Source organism: Camelus bactrianus, chromosome 5 (genome assembly GCF_048773025.1).
Source record: "Camelus bactrianus isolate YW-2024 breed Bactrian camel chromosome 5, ASM4877302v1, whole genome shotgun sequence".
Classification (NCBI taxonomy): Eukaryota; Metazoa; Chordata; class Mammalia; order Artiodactyla; family Camelidae; genus Camelus; species Camelus bactrianus.
In genome coordinates, this window is record NC_133543.1 from 98,186,595 (window position 1) to 98,213,582 (window position 26,988).

The 26,988-nt window shown below is 43.8% G+C and overlaps 2 protein-coding genes and 1 pseudogene across 5 annotated transcripts in view; 1 reads left to right on the forward strand and 2 right to left on the reverse strand.

Annotated features, from left to right (window-relative positions):
- PDE6D (phosphodiesterase 6D) overlaps positions 1 to 1,223 on the reverse strand; it is a 45,170-nt gene extending 43,947 nt beyond the window's left edge. The window contains exon 1 of the mRNA XM_010956048.3: positions 967 to 1,223. Within this exon, the coding sequence (XP_010954350.1) occupies positions 967 to 1,016 (50 nt within the window). The 5' untranslated portion in view covers positions 1,017 to 1,223. The remainder of the gene's footprint in view (positions 1 to 966) is intronic.
- A 347-nt stretch (positions 1,224 to 1,570) lies between these two features.
- On the forward strand, positions 1,571 to 25,973 carry COPS7B (COP9 signalosome subunit 7B). 4 transcript variants are annotated; one of them, XM_010956050.3, is made up of 7 exons: positions 1,641 to 1,786; positions 7,359 to 7,536; positions 11,619 to 11,694; positions 13,984 to 14,072; positions 15,794 to 15,996; positions 17,828 to 17,933; positions 24,738 to 25,973. In XM_010956050.3, exons 2-7 carry the CDS (start codon positions 7,375 to 7,377, stop codon positions 24,894 to 24,896), a joined length of 795 nt encoding a protein of 264 aa, XP_010954352.1. In that variant the 5' UTR covers positions 1,641 to 1,786; positions 7,359 to 7,374; the 3' UTR covers positions 24,897 to 25,973. The 4 variants fall into 4 exon arrangements, with proteins under 4 accessions (XP_010954354.2, XP_010954352.1, XP_010954351.1 ...); XM_010956049.3 differs by lacking the exon at positions 1,641 to 1,786 and adding an exon at positions 5,509 to 5,664; XM_010956052.3 differs by lacking the exon at positions 7,359 to 7,536 and having other exon boundaries at positions 1,571 to 1,786.
- Positions 9,756 to 10,466, reverse strand: LOC123617150 (EKC/KEOPS complex subunit TPRKB pseudogene; annotated as a pseudogene).
- Positions 25,974 to 26,988: the final 1,015 nt, after the last annotated feature.

A 26,988-nucleotide genomic window follows, 5' to 3' on the forward strand; every position in this document is an offset into this window, starting at 1 on the left:
CATCATACGGTCACAGATTAACACTCCATTAAAACACAAAGCTTCACTACAGTAAGAAGAGAAGGTTGCAGCAGCCGCACCACAATAGGCCTGAGGCAACGATTTCTATATTCTACTAAATCCCACCCTGTCCCCAACGTAATCAAACAATTGCTGGACAGCTCCACCATATCTATGCGTTCCACACACATTCCAGCAAGCAGATACCTTTGCCAAGAGTTCCAGTGCAAAACCAAAACACCTCAAGGCATCCCACACACAAATTTAGGATCCTCATTTCGCTGCAAAGAAAACTGGGAGCTGAGGGAGAAGCAGCGATCGTCCAATGCCTCAAAAGGTCAAGGCAGAGTTAAGACGAGGTCCATCTCGGACTTCTCACTCCCCACCTCCCTCTGCTCCAGCCCAGGAAGGAGCCACAAGTGAGGAAGGGAAGTTGTGGAAACAAGGTGGGGTGGAGTGAGGTGGGATGGGATGGGAGAACCCGAGAGAGTTCAACACCAGCACCTGCATTTGTCCCGCACAAGGTCACTCGCTCCAAGTCAGTCTTCCCTGCTGCCCCCGGGGGCTTCCCGCCAAAGAGGCTGCTGGGCTTCGAGGCCAGCCCACCGCGCCCCCTCATCCCTTCCGCGCGGGCCGCAGCCCCTTCCTGGCCTCTCTTCTCCGACCCAAGCGCGCCTCCTCGACACACACGTTTTCGACGCCCGGCGCCTCTCCAGCCCAATTCCGGGGCTCCTCGGCTTCTATCCCGCGGGGATCCCATCAACGTCCCCTTCTTCCCTCAAGACGCCCATTTCCCCGCCTCCTGCGCCAGGTCCCTCCGGGGGCCCGGGACGCCGTTCCTTTCCTCACTTCCCGCCGCCCACTCCTCCGGTGCCCACATGGCGCGGCCCCCGCCCCCGGCCCATCTCCTCAGCAAGCGGCCGCCTCCCAAGTCCTCCCGGCCCCGCCCCGCTCCCGGGCGGATACAGTTTGAAGCCCCTCAGGATCTCCCTGGCACGCTCGTCCTTGGCTGACATGATGCGGCGGCCGCCGCCCGCGGCTCTCCCACGCTGGCTCGGCGGAGCCTCGCAGGCGGTGCCCAGGAGCAGAGGACAGTGCCACAGCCCGGCCTTGAGTCCTCCGGTGAGCAGCGGCAGCGGCCAGACCCCGTCCGGCCTGTCCCTCCCCTCAGCTCCCGCTCCTGATCCCTTCTCCTTCCCTCTAGCCTCGGAGCGCCCGCCCCGAAGCCAATGGAAAGCCCGCCTCGGAGATTGGCATCTTGATCAGCCAATAGAAACACTCAGCGGCTTCGCTGGGGGACGAAGAGCGTCAAAGGGAAGGGCCCTCCTGGGGGAGTCTCGTAGGACAAATTTTTCTTTCAGTGTTGTTGCCTAGAGTTTGCCCCAGCGGAGGGTTGGCTTCAGACCTGCAGAGGCTCGAGGGGACCGCTCCTGACGCTGGCACAGTAGGGTTCTGAGATGACGGCAGGTTGCCCTGTGCGATGTGGCAGAGACTACACTTCCCAGCATTCCAGGGGGCACCTGGGGGACCACAAATCCCAGCACGCAACAAGAAGCCCAGGGACTACAAATCCCAGCATTCCCAGCACTCTATTTCTCTATAACTTAGATTCCAGTGTGCCGCGCAGCGTGCGCAAATTCATAAACCGGCTTGTAGGCTTGGTGTTTTCTGAATCCTGGGTCTTGAAACCAGACGGGAAGATCCTCTTCAGCCTCAAAAGAAGATGACAACCCACAGAGAGGTAACTTCTATTTACATGGAACTCAGAAATCTCCTGCAAGTCATGGTAAGACTGAAAAAACAAACACAAACACTGATTAAACTGTGAAAGATAATATAACAAAATGAGTCCTTCAAGTCGTGCTTGTTGTTCTGGGGCGCCTTTTACGTGTTTTGCAGGGGTTTCTGATGTGCTCCTGCGTTGGACTGGGAAAGATACGGATTGTGTACTCAGAATATCAATGCAGTAAGAATTCAGAGAATTTGCCAATCCAACCCTTGTTGTTTTACTTATGAGGAAACTGAGGCCCAGAGACGCAAAGAGATTGTCCACGGGCCACAGCAAGATGGGGCAGAGTTAAAATTCGGATCTAAGTCTCCTGCAGTCTGGGCTCTAGGGTGGTGATATTTTTAGCAGCATGGCTATGCGACCTTATTCTCCTTGGTGAAGTTTTCCCACCCAGGTTGAAACATCCAGAGGTTAGTGTGGACAGAAAAAAATGTTGCCTGCCATATTAGTAAACAATGAATATTGCTTGACATTCCGGTAAATAACAAGGAATGTTGCCAACTATCAAGCCCTCAGCCACTGAAGCTGCCCCTGAAAATGGGCCCACAGGGGAATTTAGGATGGAAAAAACAGGATACTTATCCTACACAGTTAAGAAACATATCTAAGGAATAATTTCAGTGACCCTTAGATTCTTGCATCTTCCCATACATAAACACTAAAATCATTCATTTGAGATATCTGTTTTTTTGTGATTAGCAGTAATCTTTTGATATTCGACTACATTTTTTTTCCCCAGCAAAAACTATGTAGCCTGGCTCCTCCTTTACCTCTTCGGAGCAGTTCCTCAAAGCTATCTGAAAGGCTATCTCCTGGGCTACAGTACACAGTAAGGTCCCTGAATAAAACATAGTTTGCAACTTTTAGGTTGTGTGTTTTTCTTCAGTCGACATTAAGTAGGCATTTATTTGGTGGATTTCCTGCAAGTAAAGGAATGTAATGTTTGTTTATCCTCCGTTTAGGTAAGACTTGGTGTTTTGATGTTTTCTTTACTGCTCAAGGTGACATTTAATGTGGTTGCAGAAACTAGGTAAAATTGTACTGTAAGCAAAGGTTTCCTTGGAGATCTGCTATCTTTTCCTAGGCCTTCCCTCCTCTTCCTGTCCCCCTTTTACCAATCTGGGCACCCACCCAATTTTTCCTTCCATGTAATTCAACAAACACCTTTTTCAGCTTTTGCTATTTGCCAGGCTCTCTGTTGGTATAAGGTGAAAGAAATGGTCACTGCCACCAGGAAGATAACCATTCAATTAGAGAAATAAAGAGACTCCCAGAATTCAAGATGGACTGTGATAAATGGCACAAAAGAAAGGACACTAGAATGCTACAGAGGCCCCGATGGAAAGCTGTATTTCAGCTGGCAAAACTTGATGGAGGAGGTGGTATGAGTAGGATTTTTTTCCATGTTAGAAATTTTTATCTGTAAGTTTTTTTGTTAATGAGGTATAACGCATACAGCAAGGGCACAGTTTTTGCGTATGTATAGACCTGTGTCCACACGTGAAGATACAGAACATTTCCAGCACCCCTTGTGTCCCTTCGCAGTCAGTACCGCATCCTCCCATCCCAAAAGCCACTCTTCTGACTTCAATGACTATAGATCAGTTTTATCTGTTCTTCAATTTCATTTAAATGTAATCACATAGTATGCGCAGTATGAGTCTGGCTTTTTTCATTCCTCAGTATTTTTGTGAGATTCATCCATGTTGTATGTAGCAGTAGCTTGTTTTTTGAAAACTGAGTGGTTTTCCACTGTAATGTATGTAGCACTATTTGCCTACTCTACTATTCATGGGCATTTAAGTGTTCAGTTACCAGTTTTGGGCTTTTATTTAAAAAGCTGCAGTGAATACTCATATGTTTCTTTTCGTGGGCTTGTGCACTTATTTCTAGGAGAGGAGTTGCTGGCTTGTGTGGAGGAAATGGAGGCATAGCCAGAATGTTTAGGAACTCAACAGAACTTAGTTGTCTTCCTTCCACCATCATGTTTGCCCCTTCTCCTCCACAGCCCTGTTCACTTACACCACCTCCAGACAGCTCTAGCCTCCCCAGCCAGAATCCTGGGTGAGATCCTCTTTCCCTATCCCTGCATTCAACTGGTCACCAGGTCTGATAGAGACTATGGTCTAAATGTCTCCAACACTGTCCCTTCTGATTTTATGCCCAACTGCCACTACTTTTCTTTAAGATCTCACAGTCTCTTAAATGGAATACATCGGTCACCTCAAGCATTCCCCTGCCTCTAGTTCTCTCCATATCCAATCCATTCCTATAACAGCTAGTGTCCAAAATGGCAATTATTCAGACCTCTCCACAGCTAAAAAAAAAAAAAAAAAAAAAAAGAAACCCTAAATAGCTCCCCAGTGCCCTTAAGATAAAACAAAAACTCTTTAACATGGCTTATACTCTTTCTGATTTGCTTGCTCATTGTTCCAGGCTTAACTCAAGTATCATTTCCTCCAGAATCCTGCCTTAAATCACCTCTCCTCCGGGTACAGTGAGGAGAGCCTCATCTGTACCCTTGGGCTGCCTATGGCATGGTCTGTAATAGCTGGACAGGCCTGTCTCTCCCAGGAGCTCTGAGCTTTCCTAGGTAGGAACTTAGCAGTATTTAGGTTTTTACTGGGTATAGTGCCTTGAATGTGGTTTCCGAGAACCTCGATGACCTAACTTCAACTCTGTAGCCCCCATTTCTCACCTGTGAACCCTGGGTCCCAGTCATGGGTTTCTTTTATGCATCAGTATATGCTGCACAGTGCAAACCTCTGTGACTATGGTCATTGACCTCTTTTACTTACCCCCTTTGCCCATAAGATGCCCATTTTCTCTTCCCCAGCACATTCTCTTCTGTGGTTCCAAAGTGTTATCATCTGTCTCTCATGGCACTTAAAACATTGAAGCTTTTTTAGGGCAAGAACCTTGTCTTTTCTTCTTATAACCTTCTAGAATATAATAGGTGCAAAGAAATTTTTTAAATAAATGAGTTAGTTGTTGCTAGGCTCCTTTGCATCTGTCTGATTGATTTCTGCATTCAAACGCACAAAACGTAAACAGGCCTCTTATTCTCATCTTCAAGACCTTAAAGTCTGTGATGTATAGTTTAAAGGGACCAGTTTAAGTGTTCAGTTATGTAACATTCTTACTATATCCCAGGGGAGTTGGTAAGTACCAAATGCAATCCCATGAATGTCATTTTGGTCACAGAACCATTGTTGTCTCAACCCATCTCTTGCTTATTTTAAAACCTTTTCTGATTAGAGGTGAAGAACATGGTCTTTGGTTTCAGATAGCCTGGGTTACAAAGGGGACTTTGACCTTTACTGGCTTTTGGATTTTTAGGCTTGGTTATCTCACTTGAAAAATGGGAATAATATTACAGGCCATAGAGTTACTATGAAAATTCAACAAGACAATGTACAGCACCCGGCACATGGAAGAACGCTCAAAAAATGGTAGTTTTTACTGCTTATTGTCTCTGTACCCCCCTGGGTAGACACAGTCGCTATAGGCAACTTCTGAGGGGTAAAGCTGGGCCAAAGAGGCGGTTTTAGGGCCCAGTATGGTAATAGCGATGGTTTGGGGCCCAGTACTGCCTGGGTTGCATTCCTCTCCTTAGGACCCCCACCCGGCTCGGACCCCCTTTCCCTGGCCGGGGCGCGCTGAAGGTTTGAGGCTGCGAACGCAGCAGGGGGAACCTAGTGTGGGCGGAACTCGAGTGCAGCGGCGGGAGGCTTCCGGGGGAGCCGCAAGGGCAACGGGTTGGCGGAGACAGAAAAGCGTCGGACGCCCGGCAGATCATGGACGCTTGACAACCTGCGGGCAGGCGCCGGGAGGCCAAGTCAGCGACCAAGAGGACAGAGAGGCGGCAAGGACAGGTAGGGGCTGGCGAGAGGGCGGACCCCGGCGCGCCTGGCTCGTCTGGGCCGTCAGGCTTAGCGCCAGCCGTGGGAAAAGCTCGCGGTCACACTGCCCCGCCCCCGTTCCGGGAGCGCGCCCCGCGGCTCCTTACTCTGCACCCGCGGCCCTGCCTGTAACACGCCACCCAGTCTGAAGCTCACCCCAGTCTGCGACCCTCAGCTGCCGCACCGCAACTGCTCTCTCTTTTCCACCCCCTAAGGCTGCCTCTTTGCCCCTCTGCCATCCGTCAAAATAGCGCCCGCCACGACGGGAATTCATCTCCCCTGAGTTCCTAGCCGCCTTTTCAGACCCTCCCACTCCAGAAGAAAGCGATTATCACCGCCTCCTTACCTCTTTGCCCCCACTGGCTTTGCTCTTTTGGCCAAGTTTTTTTGAGGGACCTAAGTTTCTGTCCATTTTTCTACCTCTTCTCTATCACCAGGCCCTTCCATTCAGTGTCTTCACAAGTGTCCACTTTGAAAGGTTTTTGTTTCTCCTCTCCTAACCATCACCTCCCCTCCACATCTCCCTCCTATTCTCTCCCGTTCTCCCTCCAGTTTCCCGTTCCCTCACCAACCTTTATTCCCTCGCACTTCATTTTTTTTTTGTTTCCGACAAGACCTTCTTAGGTAACCCTGGGTGAGGCGACATACTTGTTCCTGTAATACTGTGAAAGGGCTGCTGCTGTTGGTATCTACTTCTACAGGAAAACTTAGTTTCTCTTGCATCAAACTATCCTTCTTTGATTTGTTCTCTTTTTCACTGTACTATACCCTTTCTCCTTCATTTTGTCACACTGCTTGGTATATATTATTCTTGGAGAAGTAATCTTTCCTTATGCAAGACTCCTGTAGAGTAGATATGCAGTATGTGTATTCACACACACTCAGTTTGTAGTAAGTAGATTATACAGTTGGGGGACCCTCCTGTCCTAATGTCTTAAGGATGGCAACATTATATCTTCATTGATTTCTTAGATTTTTTAAAATTGTTTTCTTGAGGTTTCATACAAATTCTGAAGTCACGTTTGGTAAATGTTACATATCAATAGGAGGCCAAATAAAGGGATTTTCCTCATGGACTTACACAGCATGTATGCATTTATTTTCTTAGTTTGAACATGTTGCCTCTTATCTATCAAGATGATTTCCCCCTTTTTATATTCTGTCAATGACTTTTTTCATTAAATGGGACATCTGCTTTTTGTATCTTTCCTTGTCTGTATTTGGCTGTAGGTGGGATTCTGATGACACACTGGAAGCTGTGACTGATTTGTTTTGCTTACCTCTGCTGCCTCTGTGTATGGGCAACATTCTCTGCTTCTCAACCAGAGTCTAAAAATGAGTGGATATAAAACAACAACTGAGATACTCCTGTGTGTTTCTTTAGGTTCTGGTTAGGTTTAAGGGCTTAAAAGGTGCTGCCTTTGGGAAAGGGCCAGGTGGAGATGAAGTGGCTTTTACTAAATGTGTTTCAAATGTCAGAATAAGGACAAAATCCCTTTAACTACAGGTTGAACCCTACCCATTTCACAAAATGAGATCTGGACTCAGGACCTGTTTTTTCTTATTGAATACTATAAAATTAAAGTATTCTGATGTCTAATCCAACATTGAATAAACGTAGATTGTGCAAAGAAGAAGGAAGAATGAAACACTTTTCTTTTGGACAGATCTCAAGGTCAGAGAATGGCAGGTGAACAGAAACCTTCAAGTAACCTCCTGGAACAGTTTATTTTACTAGCCAAAGGTACCAGTGGCTCAGCCCTCACTGCTCTCATAAGCCAAGTTTTGGAGGCTCCTGGGGTATATGTCTTTGGAGAACTGCTGGAGCTGGCCAATGTGCAGGAGGTAAGAGAAGTTTACAAACAATTTCTCTATCTTTGTTCTAAACCTTCCTGTGATTCTCCATATTTGCGAAGAATTTCAGTGCTGAAGCTATGGACCTGTGAGGTGCTCTGTTGAGAGAGGAATGAGAATTAATGGGGCAGGGTAAGAGAGCAAGGATGATGTCCTGGGCTCCTTCTGGTCAATATTTTCATCTGAATTTGGGGTCAATTTAAGTTAGGCTGCTAATAACTTGAAAGATAGGGGAATATCCAATTGAACCTGATAAACTGAAAAAGTAGACTAGAAGTGTGGACTGATGTTTAGCAGAGGTAGTTTTAGTCATTCTTAGGGGCATAAAACCTCTAGTGCGAATATAGACAATGAAGATTGATCAGGTACATACACAGCAGAAAATGATTGCTATTGAACATGAGATGATTGTGAATAAAGAGTATATTGTTCCCGTGAAAAGGGCAATTATAAAGTAGATGTGTTAAAAAAGATATGACATGAAAAGCTTGGAATTAGTCCTTTTTACTTTGTTTGGTTGTGTGGTGGTTGTTATTAAAACCTTGAGTATCACTTTTGGTTGTTGTGCCTTAAAAATGAGAAGATCTGGTGAAAAATAACCAGGTGGAACAGAGATGTAAAGCGGCATATGCTTTTAACCATCTACTTCCCGCTTTAGATACTTTTATATTTATTGATTAGTATTTTTACATAGATTGAGAAGTCTGCTGACATCTTTATTACTTTGGGAGTTGTGCTCAGGAGCTCTTGGTGGGGTAGGTTAACTTCCTCTTCACCATCACAGCTTCTTTCTGGCTGCCTAGGATGGTGCCAGCTCTGTGGATGGCTGCCAGCTCTGCCAATGGTAGCCATGTGCAGGTCTGGGCAGCCCTTGTTCATGTGCACGATGCTGTTGAGGGTGTCCCAGGCATTCTTGTTGATGGTGGTCCACACATAGGAGGTGACTGGCTTTTGCTGGCTAGTTCTTCAGTTTATGACCACGAGGACACCTTTGCCATTGGCTGCCGGCTCCATGCCCACAGCCTTGCCTTGAATCAGCCTGTTGTAGCAAAAGGAGTTGTGTGTCTTCAGGTTACTGGCTGGCTGGCTGCTGTATATCTGCTTATTATTCTTTTTGGGGGGAGGGGAGAGTGGTAATTTGGTTTATTTATTTATTTATTCAATGGCGGTACTAGGGATTGAACCCAGGACCTCGTGTAGGCTAAGTGCACTCTACCACGGAGCTATACTCTTTCACCCTAGCTTATTCCTCTTGATCAGGAAGCTTGGGTAGTTCCCCATGATATCCATTGCAGATGTGTGGACGCTGCATCATTTCCTTTCCCTGCAACAGCTAGAAACACAAAGATCCACTTTTATTTTTCAATTGTGAATTTTTATTTAATGGCAGGCTGGCTTGCTAGACTGTAAGCTCCATGAGGGTAAAGTCTGTGTGCTCACAGTTGTTTCCTTAGAGCTTATTGTGTAGCCTGACACACAGTAAGCTTTCAGTAAAAATTTAATTTACCAGAGAATAGAAAAGGAGTCCCTTGAGGAAAACTTAAGAAAACTGAGTTTTTTGTTTTAGAGCAGTTTTAGATTCACAATAAAGTTGAGACAAAGGTACAGAGAGTTCTAATGTACCCCATGCATAGCCTCCCCCATTACCAATATCCCCCACCAGTGTGATACCTACCCGGACACGTCATTATCACCCAAAGACCATCATTTACATTAGGGTTCACACTTGGTGTTGTACAGTCTATGGGTTCAGACAGATGTATAATGACATATATCTGCTGTGTAAATATCATATAGAGTATTATACTGCCCTAAAAATTCTTTGTGTTCTACCTGTTTATCCCTCTCTCCCTTCTAATCCCTGGCAACCACTGATCTTTTCACTGTCTTCATAGTTTGAAATTTTCCAGAATGTCATATAGTTGGAATCAAACATATGTAACCATTCAGATTTGCTTCTTTCACTTAGTAATATTGCATTTAAATTTCCTCCATGTCTTTTCATGGCTTGATAGCTCATCATTTTTCAAAAGAAGTGATGACAAAGGGGTAATATGTTCCTTCAGGTTCATGAAAAGCCTGAATGAATATGCTAAGTGGTTTTTTGTTTTTGTTTTTGTTTTTAAATTAAAAAAAATTTTTTATATGTGTTGGGTAATTAGATTTCTTTTTTTGACCGAGGTACTGGGGATTGAACCCGGGACCTTGTACATGCTAAGCATGCAAGTTACCACTGAGCTATACCCTCCCCTACCAAAGTGGTTGTTTTATATGGAAGTTTGGGTAAGAGGAGGTAGATGAAAATTAAAGCCAGAAAGAACTTTTTTTTTTAAATCTGGAAAAAATAACCAATGTTTTTAATAAATGCTGAAAACTATTAATATTTTTCATTTCATAAAACATCTTTTGTTGACATTCTACAAATGATACCATCCAATAATGTCCCAATATTTTCTTCTCGTGAAGATAGTTTATATATCTTTTTCACTTCTGTAATATTTGTTATTTCAGGAAGATTTTCTAGAGAAACTTGATGACCTTCCACCTGAGATATTAGGTCTTCTTGATTTATTTGTTTTTCTCCCTCTTCAATATAAGTAATTAGAATTGAAGTGTCATTTGCTGAGATACCAAATTTCTTCAAAGCCTCTGAAATATTATTAGTTGGGGAAAGATTGAAAATAATTTCAGTAGATAGAGTTCTTGTCTTCATTCTTCTCAGTTTGTAGAGGTGAACTGCTTTGTTTGCTGCCACAAGTATCTGAAATGGATCCACAATCACTGTAGGGTTTATTAATGAGCCATCAGCTGCACCTTCCATGGCCTTTTTTCTCAAGTCTCCAGCATTTTTTTACATCTTTAAATAACAGAAGGGTCACTCTATATTCAGGAAATAGGTCCAGCTGATGTGTTAGCTGCATTTCCTAGGTAAGCAGGATTCAGCGTTGCGACTCACGTTGCGTCCTCTCAGAAAGAACTTGGTGATTTAAGCCAGTGGGAGAAACTTGGGAGTGTCTGCTCTAGAGAAAATAGTCTTTTATAGCTAGTTTTGTAATTGTCTGTCTGAAAAGTGGCGGCTAGATTTGATGATCTCTTCCACTTCTAATTCAGGACTTCAGGTGGTTTTTGATAACCTGAGAAGTTAGACTGGGTATTAGGATGCCAGAGTTCTCATTGGAGTGCTTAGCAAATCACCTTTATCCTCCCACAGTTTATTTTTTCCATATGTGATCTGGGAATAAACTAGTAGCCTTTCAGTGGTCTGAAATTATACAGTTTTTAGAACCTTTTTTTTATAAGATGGTAAAAATTGAGTAGTAGTATTATTGGTGTCCACAGAATACCACTTGGGTATTCCTGTTCAGACTTTCCTGAGTTTGGTAAATTGCAAGAGTAACAAGTACGTATTTGTAAGGGAAGCACCCAGTTACGGTAACTGGCAGCAGAGCAGAGGAGAGCAGTTCCTGGTAGAATAGTATCTCTTTCATTTTTCTTCTACAGGTGGCTCTTTGCCATTAGCATTAGTGAGGAATACGTAATTTTGTTTGGTGCTGACTGATATCCTGGTTTCCTGCCCCAATTGGGCTCTTTTGTCACACCTTACGCTGTGCTAATCTCCAGAATTCACAGTCCACTTGCAGTCCTGAAACTTGGAGCCAACCCTATACTTTATTCGGTTTGGATTGTTAGTGGCTTGTGCTGTACCTCCCAAGCTGGTGTGTAGACAGGCTGATCCAGTTCTCGTTTTGATGGCAAGGGAATCCTGAGAAAAGATGAACTGCTCCCTGTGCTTTCTGCTTTGTGTGTGTGCACATCTGTGTGTGTGTGTGACAAAAGTAGTTCTTGGGCATGCTGTGTGGAGTGTAAAATATGGATTCCTGAGGGAGAAAAATTAAATTTGGGGCCTTAATAACCTTATTTATTTTTCTTCAGAGTCAAAGAGTTGGAAGGGACCTCAGGGACCAAGCAATAAAACAGTACAAAACTGTGGCACATGGTCATCTGTCCTCTGCTTGAACACTGCAGTGATTATAAATAGCTTGATCTGTGAACTGTTTTTTTTTTCTTCTCAGCTTGCAGAAGGAACTAATGCTGCTTATTTGCAGTTGCTGAACCTGTTTGCCTATGGAACATACCCAGATTACATAGGTGAGTTGGTTAAGATCCTCCAAAGTCTTCTTAATTATGTTGCTCTGTTTGGATGTGTTGTCTTCATGAGGATCACTGAGGTCTGGGATACAAAACAAAGGGTGGGAACTTTTTAACCTGGCTGTTTCCCATTTTACTGTGTCCAGTAGGTGACCTCACATGAGGACTTTCCCTTCTCACCTTGTATTTCCCAGTGGATATGTGGGGGCTATGTTTATGCTCATCCATAAATATAGCCCTTGTTTATTTTCCAGATGAGATTCTTGAGGACTGGTGTTTGTAGAACATTTGGAGTGTTGTGAAACGTCAGAATACCCACTTGTAAAGTATTTAAGCATTTTAAATATTATCTAAATACTATCACCATATTGAAGAAAGTTTGGAAAATAGGGGGAAAAAGTTACTCATAGTTGTACCACCATTAAACAAAGTACTGTTAGCATTATGGTGCTGGAGTTTTCCTCCTTGTGCTTGTACCTTCTGATATGTAGTTCGTGATATTAGATTGTGTATACAATTTTATATCTTGCTTTTTTCACTTATTTCATAGGCATTTATCCATGTTTTAAGTCTTTGTAGTCACTTTTAATATTTCATAATCTAATACTCCATAATCTACTTACCCCATTCTCTTTTGTAAATCATTTGAATCATCATAAATTAGAATCTTAAATATCAGGAATGAGGTGTGTGCTTGTCCAGACACTAACTTACCTTCCACCCAAGCCATTTCTGTCTGGCTTCCCCAGTTTATTTTAGTGGCATGACATAGGCCTGGCAGTTTATATTAGTGGTATGACTCAGGGTCTTCCCTACTATATCCCTGACTGCCCCTTTTTTCTCACTTTCTTTCTCCCTGGTCACTTCTACTTTGTGCTGCTGTCAGACTGGATGGTTTGCCACTTTCCAGCTTTTTCTGACCTTTGCTTTGTATTCTTTGTTTCCATCCTCTCTAAAGAGCAGCATTTAACAGACTTTGGAACCAGGATTCTTGCATTATATTCTATTTCCACTTCCACTAGGCGTGTGTCCTTTGGCAAATTAAATAATCTTTTGTACCTCAATCTCCTTATCTCTAAAATGGGAGTAATAGAAAGATCTGCAGTCCCTTACTTGCACTCCTTGGGCTGGATGTTTCAGAATTTAGAGTTTTGGGGACTTTAAAAAGGTAATATGATGCATATACTTTTTAATGTAGTGCACTCGAGAGATGTGGGCAACACTGATAGTCAAACACATTCATAGTTTTGCAGCAAAACAAATGAGTATTTGCAACAAATGGGATAAAAAGCGTAACTCAATTTAGATGAGTTGCCACCAGATGAATCTCAGCACTGTGCTCAAGGAAAAAAATGTTGGTTTGGATTCACCTTTTTTGGAATCCAGGATTATGGATAAGGAATTGAAGACATATCTGGAATCCATCTTGCGGGGTTGCTGTGAGGATTAAGTGGATGTGTGTGCGCATTTATGGATCTATGTTTGCACTTATACCAAGTAAAGCTTGTCTTATATGTCACCAGTGGCTGCTGCCAGTGCTGTTGTTACCATTACTGTTATTACTAAACTTTTGCCCATCCTTCAGGGAACATCTCAAATTCCACCTTTCTTTCTTTTTCTCTCCCGTGTCTCCCCAGTGTGATTTCACTCACTTGCGTGCTCTCTTGCTCTCGCTCTCTCTTTCTCTCTCTCTTTTTCCCGTTCTGCCTCTCCCCTCCTCTTAACCCTTTGGCTATCTTCTGGTAATTTATACCTTTCTTTTGGTGATTCTGTCTTGCATTTGTAGCTGTTGAAACATCTAATGGTAAGACCGAGGACAAGTCTAAGGTCTTTGAGTTACACAACTCTGGGTGGTAGTTGGTGCTCCTGGAGTTGTGGAGTGCCCTGACAAGGCCCATCTTATTTATCCTTGATTCCCCTGAATCCCTTAAAACAGGGCATTGCACATAACAGATGCTCAGTGAAGACATGTTGAACTTGATTGAATGTCACAAAGGGCACAAATAGTATTCCTTTAAGATAATTGTCATATAATTTTGTGCATTCATACGTGACTTCTCAGTAGACTAAGCTCCTTATGTGTAGAGATTCAGTTTTTTCTTCTTTGGAAGCACATGATATTTCAGAGAAGACAGGAGGTGCTCATGGAACATTTGCTTAACAAATAAGTGCAGAGTCATGACAGTGATTCAGTAGTAGGTTTGATGTGGGGAGTTGGTGTACTTATTCCATAAAGAAATCCTAATTTTATTTTGTGTCTTGATTTTTGTGGTGGGTGGGACTGAGCAGCGAACAAGGAGAGCCTGCCGGAACTGAGCACAGCTCAGCAGAACAAGCTGAAACACCTCACCATCGTGAGCTTGGCATCAAGGATGAAGGTATGGCTTGAACCCTTTCCTGTTTTCCTCTTCATTTCGAGGCAGGTGTCTCGTTGGCATCAGTGTGGGAAGTCCCAGCTACACACAACAGAGTCACATCATAAATGTATAGAATTTGCCTGGCAAAGGACAAAAGAGAAAAAAATAACAGTTAAAACAGTGTAGGCAATTACTCACCATTCGATTTAGGAAAAGTGTCCAGGAGTGGTAGTGAATCAGCAGGTCTCAGTTTTGACATGCTGTGGTATGTCACGTGGTGTGAGCGTTTTGTAATGCTTAAAGGAGACTGCTGTTTCAAGAAACGGATTTTTTAAACAGCAAGGCATATCAAGGCAAGCTAACCACTTCAGTTGCTCAGAGCACAGTGAACTGTGCCAGTGCTGGAGGAAAAACTAAGAGGTAGATTTTTAATATGCTGCCTTCCTCTAGGGATTTTCAAGGTTAATTATACTAACTGGGATTTTTGTTTTATATGCTAACTTTTGACCCTAACCTTCTAGAAGATACCACTCCACTGTATGTCTGAGTTCTCTGCCCCACTCGATTTAGAAGACGTGCAACCAGCTGCTCATAGCCATTAACAAAGATGATACAGGTTCGGTTAATTTATAGTTGATTTTGGCCAATCCCAGCTTAAATGTCTTAAGTTTTTGTGGGTCTGTGCCTTTGAAACAGTTTGCTTTTTGCATTTCCCCTCTCTGATTGAGTCTGAGAGATGTATACTTGTTCTTGGATTGCTATTTCAGTGGCTGAAATCATTTTACATGGTCTCATAATAAATTTCTGTTTCTCAGCTTGGCATTTCGGGTGGGAGGCCTATTTTGTTAGGAAATGAGAATCTGACCTTTTTTTTGTCCTTGTCATGGACCTCTCAAGTGTAGCAAAGAGTAGGACTGCCTTTTCCCTTATTTCTGCAACCTGTCATTGTAAGCGCATGTACCACCCCTGAATTTCAGATCTTTAGTCAGAAAACCCCCTCGAATGTTTGCCCTCTTCTCTGCATACATCTTCCTCCTGTCTGTTTCTGCAGATTTGATTGCTGTGTTAATTTGCAAACTAATAGTGATGTGTCAGAGGATTTGCAGAAAACTGGATACTTAGATATCCACTTGTCTTGGAGTCATACAGAATGTTGGTACAGCCTAATAAAGGACCACTGTTGGGGAACTGACATTGGTTTTAAGAGACAGAGAAAACATATGTAAATTTCAGGATGACCTCTGAGCCAGCACTACCCATTGACCACCTATGGGTGGATGTGTTAGCCTGTAAGTTTTTGTAATTGTTCTGTGCTGGGCACACAGCCAGTTCGTCTCTCGGTGTCTGAGATTGTTTGGAGTTTTGTGATGATCTGGCATTTATGCAAATTCTACAAGCTTCCAGAAGGCAGCAGAGTGCCATATACTGAGTATTTCCCTTTCTCCTCTGTAAAGAGTCTTTGGGATCTCTAAGAGCATACTTCAGAGCATGAAAGCTGGAAGCTGGGTGAAGTCTGGGGGTGGAGGACTGAGGAGAACACATGCCTAGATGCTGTGGGTCTTGTTTGGATCTCACAGGTCTCACAGCTCATTTATTCATCTCTTGTTGCCATAGATGTTAATAATTACCAATATACCACATTTCCCAAAGCTCTGAGGCAGCTGTTGGTTATCTGGTAATACCTGCATTTTCTTTAATGTTTGCCAGTGGTTTTTATAAATATCATATGGCCTTATCTACAGTGTATTCCCTACTCCGTGCTGCTGAAGGACCTGGAGATGCGGAATCTCCGGGAACTGGAAGACCTTATCATCGAGGCTGTCTACACCGATATCATTCAGGGCAAGCTGGACCAGCGAAACCAGCTGCTCGAAGTGGATTTCTGCATTGGCCGTGACATCCGAAAGAAAGATATCAATAATATTGTCAAGACCTTGCATGAATGGTGAGGCTCAAAGAAGGAGGTGTCCCCCTCTTTAGGGAGAGGATATCTAGCATGCCCTTTGTGCCTCTATTTGGGGAAATGTGGTCTCCAGTTATCATCTAGGACTGCCTGGAGCTGGGGCCTTGAGACAGTTAAGCTACAAAGAGGGGCTGCATTTGTGACTACAGCTGTATGACAGCAGAAATCACTTCAGGCTTCCTAGTGTCTTGGTTGTAAAATAGTTCTTGTCCTGTACGGTTGGGGTCTGTTTAGTAGCGTGTTGTAAAATGCCCAGGGTTGGCAGGTGGAGCCTTTGAAGCCTCACTGTGTGATACTGACTTTGTGCTTTGCAAACTCACCCTCAGAGTTTGACCAAGCTCAAGAAGTTAGTTTTGTAAAGATTCTTTGGATAAGAGAACCCATGTTCAGTGTCAGTAACATTGGGCTAGTGTTCGTAAAACATTGTGAGGGATACTGAACACAAAGGAATAGGTTATTCTAAGTTGGAACAGAGACTCAAACACAGAATATTTGATAACCATTTTCTGCAATATAAAAGGAAGTGGGATATTTGCATATAGTCTATTTAAATGTAATTTGATGTTTGCAAGAGCTGTGGCACATCCTTCAAGGAGTTATTCAAATGATTTGGGACTTAGAAAGCTAGATGGACTTAGTTAAAGAGGTTTTAGCTGAGTTTTGAAGGAGGGCCAGGGTTGGAGTATCATTGGAGGTGAGGAGAGTATGTTCCCAGGTGGGCACATGGCATATTGGAAGTCATGAGGCAGGGCAGGCAGACTTTGTACAGAGGGGTAAGGAAATTGTTTTCTTTAAAACAGACTGACTTTCTGGCTTAGCCTCAAGAAGTGTATATCCAGGGATGTCCAAAAGCCCCTGCATTTCCGTCACTTCGGCTACTATTGGACCCCAGGGCATGTACTGCCCACCCTTTATCCCAAGTTCTGTCCCAAGTGTGACCCCAGACACCTTCCCTTTACAACGTCTGACACAGGCGGGAACTTTCAAAAGATTGTAAAACTGTTAAATCAGAATAAACGGGAAATAATCTTAGAAAATACCCCTAGCATGAAAATGGTCTGGCATACAAAATCTAGGTTTCCAATCCCACTAAAGTTTGCGGTCTTATTCTGTTTTTGAGGTGGCTGACACAGTTTTCACCTCTGTAGTTTGGTTTCAGTGTGTTTGCACCCAGTGGGGCAATCCTAACCCCCATTCTAGGATGTTTAGTAGTACAAATTTTTACAACTTGTCTTAGGCATTGGAGTTAGATTTGAAACAAAATTGGTATGTAGAGTGCTATCACAAATACGGCAAAATGTTCACAGCTGTGGACTCTGAAGTGGGGGGGTATGTGGCTATTTCTTGTACTATTAATTTTTTTTTTTTAGGTTTTAAGATTTTCAAAATAAAAAGTGGGAACATGAAATAATGAATTAGGAAGTAACACACTTCTCAGATAAAGGGCAATCTTCAAAATAGGATGCTTTGAGAAAATACTTTCTTCTGCAGAGGGAAGTAGATTAATCAGTGCCGCCTGTTAACGTCGCTCCTAACTCCTTTAATTGCACAGCCAGTGAAGCTTTCCCATGGGATGTGAAGGTTGGAAATTAAAGCTGTAAAACCACTCCTCATCCTCCATGTTTGTTTCCAATGCTCTATGCTATGTATGCAGAAACACTTGTCTTTTGGAAGGAGTGAAGGGGCAAGAGCCTTGGCAGATGGAGGGTTACAGGCGATGTCTGTTAAGGAGTCAGGGAGGGAGATTTCAGAGGCCAGAGAAGAGCTCCCAGACCTTTCTGCAGCTCAGGGCTGGTGGTTATCTCCTTTATAGGTGTGACGGCTGCGAAGCAGTCCTGCTGGGCATCGAGCAGCAAGTTCTGAGAGCCAACCAGTACAAGGAGAACCACAGCCGGACTCAGCAGCAGGTAGAGGCAGAGGTAAGGAAGGGAACGTTTGTCCCCACTCCAGCATATCCCTGTTTGTTCCTTTGTCTTGTGAATCTTGCTGTAGATTAAACCAGAGGTCACTCACAAACAGGCCCTGGGCAGGACTGGGGTAGAGATGAGTGACACAGGCCCTGCTCTTGGTGCTCTCTGTCTCCTTTCTGATTCCTGGTCACCAGAGGGTGAGCGGGCTTAGAGCACAAGGCCTTATAATTCCTCAGTACACATGCACTTTGCAGCTGTAGAGCAAAAGAAACGAGTCTGGGGATGAGTCTTAAAGATGAGTGGAGGGATGGTGGTTACCAGGTCGGGCAGAGGGAGGGGTGTAGTTGGGCAGGGACACATGGGGCTTCAAGGCCCTGGTACTGCTGCTTCTTAAGCTGTGTGGTAGATGCACAGTGTTCATTTTATTCTTCTCTAAACTGTTGTAAAATGTTGTAATCTTTTAAAATGCATGATATGTTTCATACTAAAGAAGGAAGAAAGGGAAAAAATTTGGTTGGTAAAATGCAAGTGAAGGTAGAAGTGTGATTGCGGTGTTAGACACTTGGTTGTTCAGAACAGTTTTAGCCTCTGGGAGAGACACAGGCTTCAGCCTTTGATTAGTGGGTGTTTGTGAGCATATAGCCTGGATACCTGTTGAGCCATCGCCCGATTTGTATGGAGCCCTTGAGATCAGAATTTTGGCATTGAAAGTCCTTTTCTAGAGTGATAGAGCTTGAAGCGTTAATGGTATTTAATGAATTTTATGTCAGCTGTTCAAGAGATTAACAGCTAAGGAACATAAGAAATAAGTAATTGTGCCTACCAAAGGAGGATTTTTGGAATTTGAAGATTTCCCCTACTCTGTTGTGTGTACTCCTAAAAAATAAAACCTGTGTCTCATTTAAAATAAAACCTGGCCTTGGTAAGGTCAGCTCCTTGTCCCATGTCTAACACATAACAGGTGCTCAAATGACTGTTGTATATTTCAGGCACACCCTCCCCAAGTGTCAGTGGGCTGCTGAACCCTGGTTTTCATGAACTAGAGTGAATTTATTTCAGAAACACACACACCCCTATATACATATGCATACCTACTCTGTGAATGTTTGATCTATTGTTAATTTTTAATCTTCTAGCCAATGAAGTGTGAACTATATTTAATTCAGCGTTAGTCAGAGACAGATACAGTTAAGCCTGCTGATTCTCTAGTGAGCTGTGTAATCCCCTGCTTGAACCCTGTGGTCTCTTCTCTGACCTGGGATTGATATCTGAGCAAAGTAGGAAGGGGTAACCACTCTCTTCTTCACTGATTATTCTCTATAAATCAAACCCTGGAAACAAATGAGGTTTGGAAGCTAAACATGCCTACCTGCCCTGGAATAGCCCATGTGAAACAAACCATCTTTAACCTAGTTGGTACCCCAGGAAGAGCCTGATTGTGCCTGGACAGTTGCTAATTGTGTGGTAGGTGGTGGGCTTGGATTGCGGTTGTTAGCAAAATTGAATAAATGATACTGGTTTTAGAATTTTGAATGGCTCAGGTTTGTTTTCATGACAAATGGCATTTGATGAAAGAAGGCACTGCATAATGTTGAGGCACAACCAATACTTTTACAACAGTGTGGGCTCCTTGAATTATGGTTATTAAACAAGAGAGAGAGCCAGCACACAGGGGCTTGCTCACTATAGGAAAACGCAGCTCCAGCTGCCCCTGCTGGCAGAGCCCAATGCTGCCACCAGGTGGCAGTAGTGATTTGATTAAGTTTGAGAGAAATTTGAGGAAACCACCGAGGCCACCTCCACTCCCAATTAGAACAATCTACTGACTTAATAATCTTCTAGGAAACCTGGAACAGACAAGTATGAGAAGAGTGGGATAATGGTCAAAGCCCAGAGTCTTGACCGTTTTTCCATTCACAAATGCATAATCTGCTGTGGGTAGGATACTGATTGTCCCCCAGCTGAAGGCACATTTAGTGAGAGGGTGCTGACTAAATATCTGTTAACTTGAAAAGAAAAGTCTACCATGACTAAAGTTGTAATTCTGCCCTATTCTGCTTCGATTTATGCTTCTGTTACTTGTAACCTAAGTTTTGTAGTCATTTTCTCAGCTGAGTTGATTTTTTCTTTATTTGTCCTTAAATTAGATTGCTTATTCTCAGAGGGGAAAACTTGATGTTTTTTTCCCTCCAAAATCGTATAACAGCAGCTATCTTCTGGTGAGTATTAGCTTTAAGAGCCTTCCCTCTTAATGAAGTCAGCCCCATCACAAACTGCCCAAGAATATTCTGTCCTCTTAGCCTTTCACAGAAATAACACAAACTAATTAGCTACAATTCCAGCATACCTGGAGGAGATAGAACAGTAACATTATGAGCTGTTTCATTATCTCTGGGCAAACACTCTGGAGGGGAGGTAATGATTACCTCCACCAAGCACCTCATTTACATTCGGTTTTGGAGAGTATTTCTCTTTCTATTTGAATGTGCTTATGCCTGATGTTCTCTGGAATGACAATATATAGCACGTGCTACATTTACAAGGTAGGCTGTGTTCTAGTCTTGTAGGTAATAGAGCATAATTGGACACAGTAAACTCTGTTTTTCTTTATGTAGAAAATCCCCCAGGGGTTGTTAATGACAGATCTCGAGCCTGTTGGCTGTCAGAGTGCACCAGCAGTGTGCTTCTCATGCCTTCTGGAGGGTGGTTCTCTCCATCTCCCTGGTCTCCTTTTCTCTGGAGCACTTTTCTGACTCTGCACTCTACCTCTTGTCTACCTTTGCTCTGTCCCACAGCTGAAAGAAGTTTTCCTACCCTAGGACACTTTTCTCTCCTCTTGCCTGAATATTTAAGGTCTCTAATAGAGCTAGGCTGTGACTTTGTTAGCAGGTGCAGGCCCATCTGAAAATTCCTAAGGCCCGTAATTTGAGGGGTGTGACAAACTCTAGGTCACCTGGGGTAATAGGATGGGGATGGCCTGCAAGCCAGTCCACTCAAGGAAGAAAATTAGAAAAGATTAGGGACATTTAGGCCAAAGAAGACAAGTCTGTGGGATATTAGTCATCATTTAAAGGGCAGCTCTGAGAAAGAGGAGTTAGACTTCTCAGGCGTGTTCTGTGGGTTTCGTTGGTAGACCTACCTGGCTAGCCACTGTTGGATCCCAGAAGGAGCTGTCTACTTTCAGACCCGTGAGGCTATTACAGAAAGCTAAGACTCTTACCTGTCCCTCAGCTATGAGAGTCTGTCACTGGCTCAACAGTCTCCTTTGTGAGTTCCGTGTATTTAAAATACTAACAATCAGACTGACTTGAGCAAGGCTTATCTGTGATAGGCCCCAGTGTGATAGGAGCCGCGTCACCCCCATCCAGGCTGAGGCCTTGTTAAGGATAAAAGGCCTCATTTCTTAGGCTAAGAGACAGTTGCCCAAGAACCCCTCTTTTTCTCCATGGTTTGTTTACCCAAGTGAGGAGGACTTAACTTTGTCAGTACGTAGTCTTACTGGAAGCTAGATGTGAACCCCTGAAACAGAGGAGACACAGCACAGAGGAGGCTGTCCATCCAAGAGTGGGAGGTGCTGCCAGGCGATGTAGCTTAGGGAGGCAGGTCAGTGTTGGCTAGAGTGTTCAGGGTGGGTTTGAGGAATAGGTAGGGTCAGAGGCGGCTAGCAAAGGAGGAAGCTCGCCCAGGCTGGAACGGGGTGCAGGAAAGGCATCAAGGCCGAACCAGTGGACTGCTTCTGAGGATGAGGCCTGCACCAGTGTGGTTCCAGTGGAGGGCACGTGCTGTGGAGCAGGAAGGAAGGGACAGGATCTTGAGTGGCATTACAGAAATGGTGAACAACCCAGGTTTTTCCTTGGGGGTAAGTCTCATTTCTTCTTCTGGCATGCCAGGGTCACTGAGCACCCCAAATAATAGCTTGTCAGGAGATAGTTTCTATAAGAAAAACTGCTTGAGAAGGTAAATAGGCATTTGAGTGAAGAGTGGAGCAGTGTCTTTGCTTCTGTTTATTTGGTTAAAAGCTTTTGACAGGATCCTGAATCAAAGGCTTTTAAATAGAATTGAGTCACTGAGATGGGGAGGCTGCCTTACCATTTTGGGGAGTGATGGTTTAGATAGGAAGAGAGCACAGTTAGGTCCTTCTGTAGATGGAGAAGGGTGAAGAGCAGGTTTTCTTGGGAACTAGGGTGAGACCCTGTGATTTCATGTTATTATAAAGGATCTGAAACGGGAAGTGCTGAACTTTGGGTGGGGGAAGAGTATATACAGCAAAAGAGTTGGAGCCAGTTGAGCTGATTGGCTGTTGAGAGGCCGACAGGGAACATTTTCTTGGTGAGTGGCCTGTGTGCAGTGAATGTGCCACAGGACAGAGTCTGCTCCATGGGCTGGCAGGCGGGACTGGCTTCTCGGCTCCACCATGGATACTCTGATGCCAAAGCTGGCCCAAGTCACCTGAGGCCACTAAAGAAAAATGCCAGTTAACTTCTGTTATGCTTGTAATGACAGATTCATCAGAAACACAGATGCAAGGGATTGAAAGTAGACCCGTTATTTGGGAATTGATTAAATACTTTTTTCTTATTCATGTAGGGATTATGAGGCTGTCAGTAAATCTAAGATATATTAAATGAAAGAATCAATATAGGAAATTATTTGTAGTATAAGCTGACTGTTTAGTGAAAATGATTGCACAAAGAACTTGATGAAATAAGGTTAAGTGGTGTTTAGCAGCCAAGATGAAATGAAGGAAACTATATTTTTAAATTTATTTTTAATAAAGCTGTTTTGCTAAGTGGGAAAGATACCATTTTTTGGAAATACAGGCCTTATAATGAAAACTTGTTATTTTCATAATGTTTTGTTTAAATAAGATTTTGTCAGCTCAAAAGGGAAACCTTAAAAACAAATTCCCTCAGGCAGTGTATCCCAGGTACTGAAAATATGAGGCATGAATCTCCTTTTTTATTTCCCTCCATTTTCTTAATGTATATTTTTAGGTTGCAGGATCTTTTAATACGTTAGAAGTCAGAGGTAACTGATATGCAAAGAAATAAACTTAAGTCATGCTGTGACCTCTTAAGATTTTAATTAATTTTCTTTACAGTGCTTAGAAAACATATCAAACTGGACAAACCTGGGAGTGTTATTTTATAAAGCCGTGGTAACTGAGAAATCACCTTTCTTAATCTCTCTCTAAGGCCGTCAAACTATGCCTTGAAGTGAAACAAACACAAACATCTCTTTTACAAGAGAGAGTGGCTAGCTACCCACTTGCTCCAAATTAACTATCTCACCAAGTGACTCTATTCAACAAGAGATACCAGAGCAGCAATGAGCCTCTAGGAGGTGAGATGCCTGGGGTTCTGAGATAGCATTTCTTGGTCTGGCAGGACACAGGATAAATCCGGACTTGACTTAGACTGCCCTCTGTGTTCACTGTCCCAGTCCACAGCCCTCTGTTGATGTTCCTTTCAGAAAGGTCATAGTATTGATTAAGGTGACAGCGGTTTTGGGTCATGGCTGTTCCTACATCAAAACAAAATGAAAAATGACCTACAGTCTAGTCCAGGATCTTTCTGCAGATGATAGATCTCCTCCAGGAACCTAATTTTTGTGTCGCTCTCATCTCTGCATTTGGACGGCCTCTTACTCAAGCTCCTGATGTTCTGACTGTTGAGAACCATGGTCCCTGGCAACTTCCTTCTTGCTCTGTCGAAAACCAAACCTTCCCAGGGAACATGGTAGCCGCCAAACAGGGGAAGCACCTTCTCTTTGTTACCAACAAACATATACCTTACTCTGCACCAACCTTCTCCCCTTTCTTCCTTCTAATGATTAAAAAAAAAAAACAACTAATGTTTTCTCCTCTGCTTTTCTCCCCCTTTCCTTCCTCTCAGCTAGCTGACGGGCAAAGGTATAAAAGATCCATTAGAACTATTGGGGAACGTGTATAAATACGGGCACGGGAGTACACAGTAGACGTACAAGTTGGTATCTTTTTCAGAAGGCAATGTAGCAATAGTTACCAAAGCATAAAGTGTGCAGAGTCTTTGATGTGGAAAGCTCAGTTCTAGGAATATGTCCTCCATGGGTATTCACAAAAGTATGCAAAAGGTAAACATGGAAGGCTGTCCATAGTAGCATATACATAAGTGAAAAACAAACTGGGAACTAATTGAAAAGTGGTAGATCAGTCATAGTAGAACAGTACACAGATGTTAGAGAGAATATGTGTTCTGACATGGAAAAATGTTCAGGAGTTCTGAAATATTTTTGACCCACTCCTTTGTTAAGTGAAGAAACATATGCTGAGTACCATGATTGCATTTCTGCCAGTTTTTTACTCGCATTTTTTTGGTCATTTGTCACTTAGTTGGCTGACGTTTTTCCTCAGTTGCTTATTCAAGAACTGTATTCTCAAAGTTCTTGTGAAATATTTGTGGTTTCATACAGAAACAATAATTAGCTGAGTATAGCATCTTGGGTCACCTTTTCTTTTTTTAAGGCTGTTTTAACCAGAGCTTTCTTTCACCTACGGTGTTTTACCTTTTTGCCAAATGGTCTGCTGCCGCTTGGCATATTCCCTGTTTTCAACCAAGAAAGCGTTAGTTCCACTTTTTTGCATGACTCATTTCCATGTATCTTCCATGAGTAGCCTCTGATTGTTTCTCCTCATCTGGGTTTCTGAAAATAATCTCAGATTTTCTTGCAGAGGATTCTGGCTTCTTCTCTGAGTGGCCCCCATTATAGTGAGAACAAGTTTCAGGGGGTTTGTGGTGCTCACAAGCTGAGCACACCAATCCTGTCTCCCTCCAGGTTACCAACATCAAGAAGACACTCAAAGCTACCGCGTCCTCCTCAGCTCAGGAGATGGAGCAACAGTTGGCTGAACGAGAGTGTCCCCCTCACGCTGAGCAGAGGCAGCCCACTAAGAAGATGTCCAAAGTGAAAGGTCTGGTCTCCAGCCGCCACTAGGGCTGGCTGGGGCAGCTGGCACTCACCAGGCCTGGGTCAGGTGGGGAGGGGACACCAAGGGCCTATTTCCTCCCCTTTCTACCTTCCGTGAGTTCCAGACCTGCCCGTCCCCTCACCAGCGCCTCCCCCACGTTGGTACTGTTCCAGAAGAACCGTCAACTCCCTTCCCTCACCTACTCGCCCTTCCCCAATTGCTCCCTTCAGACTCAGGGGCTCTACGGATGCCATCCCAACAGGGCCAGACACTGCCCAGCTTCCCTCCAGGAGGTTCTTGTCTCTGTCTAAGGGCTTGTCTCCCTCCCAGTTTTTCTTTTGCTTCATGTCATTTTGTCAGGCTGGTCATAAGCTGGAAGCAGCTTTAACTGGCCCACAGGGATGGCTGTGAAGGAGGCCCCTCTCTGAGTGAGGGGGGCTGTTCTTCTCCAGCCCCAAGTACCACAGTACCCACAATGGTGCAGGCGCCCTTTAGCCAGGTATCAAAATGCTTTGTTTTCCCTCTCCTACCTTATCCCCTGTTGGCAGCTCTGATCAGGCCATGGAGGGATGTGATGCTGGGCTATGTTTACTAAACCTGCGGGTTTTCAGCCTCTTAAGCCCAGCTCCAGCCCCTCATTAGTTGGGAACACTGGGCTGACTAACATCTGGTATCTGAGCATCAGTGGAGGGGGCTATGGGTCTGCTGGGTGGCGGAAGTTTCTTCTAGCTTGGTGTTCTCTGCTGGCCACACTTCCTGCTGCCTCTGACTACTCAGACTGGTTTTTGGTGTGAAGGCCCCAGTGGCCCACTGGGGCTGTCTGCCAACACTTGCTCTCCCAAGATCTTTAATTCCTCCTGGCTGCATCCATGGTGGGGATGGTGGTGTCGAGGCCTGTCTGTCTGGTGAAGGATCTGTTGCTGCTTCTGTTTCTTTCTTCCCACACTCCCTGGCTGGTGACCCAGAGCCCTTTAATGATGGCATTCTCCTGGCAAGAGAAAAGGACTTGACTAGCCTTTCTGAACTTGAACAGTTTCAGGTTATATTTTAATTTTTTTTTTGTACAGGTTCTGATTCTAATACATTTCAACATGCTTTTTTTCCCCTCGTGTCAATATTTGTTATAGACTAATCGCCGGGGGTTTTTCACCTGGTTGGAGGATGGCGTGTGTGTCTGTGTGTGTGTGGTGGTGTTTTTTTGTTTGTTTGTTTTTTAAAGAGGAGGTGGAGGTCCTGGACTGATATTAAAGAAAGAAAAAGCACATTTTAGAACAAAAAATAAAAGTAGATTTAATGTATGTGACTGTGGAATGTGGGGTCGCACAGCTGGTGGATCTCGAGGGGCTGGAATTTAGGGTGGTTCAGGGAAAATGTGTTTCAGTACCATGGTTAAAAAATGGATTTCTCCTTTTCCCAAAATGTCCAGCAGCTGCCTACCATTGATCGAATGTTAAAAAAGTATTCTTGTTTCCCTTTTCATGATCCATGTGCCCATATAACATTATGCCCAACTGGAGGGTTTAATTCCCAAAGTATGTTTCATGAAACCCTTTGATAGATACTCTGTGGGAAAGGGTTCTGTCGTTAAATAAATTTGGCACATCCTGCATCCCATATCCTCACTGGAAATTCATTGTTAAGGTCTCAGAGAGAAGGCCTGGGGGAGGAAGCCTGTTCCCACACTGATTTCACCACCAAATCCTTTTTGGTAATACGTAGTGGAACACATTTTGGGGAAATTTTTGGAAACATTTCATTTCTCAAAAACACTTTGCAGCCTTATAGGTTTCTCCACCTATTCTTTCTAGACCCAAAACAGTCACTCGCACTCTCAGCAGGTGGTCTTCCATCCTCTTTCCTGCTGGGAAGGAGGCTGGGAAGCATGGCTTGACTTGCAGGAAATGTGTGAGCACTTGTTGTCTGACTGCCCCAAGCCCTAAGGAGCTCTAGGTTCACCTTCTCCACGGTTCTGCTGCTTTCTTAAGAATAGTAATGACAGTAATAAGAACAACAGTCATAAAGTGCTTTATAGACTATCTTTGTGTACTTGAATCCCTTCCACCAGACAGTCTCCTTAGGTTGGTAAGGATAAGTAGTATTATAGTCATCCTCACTTTA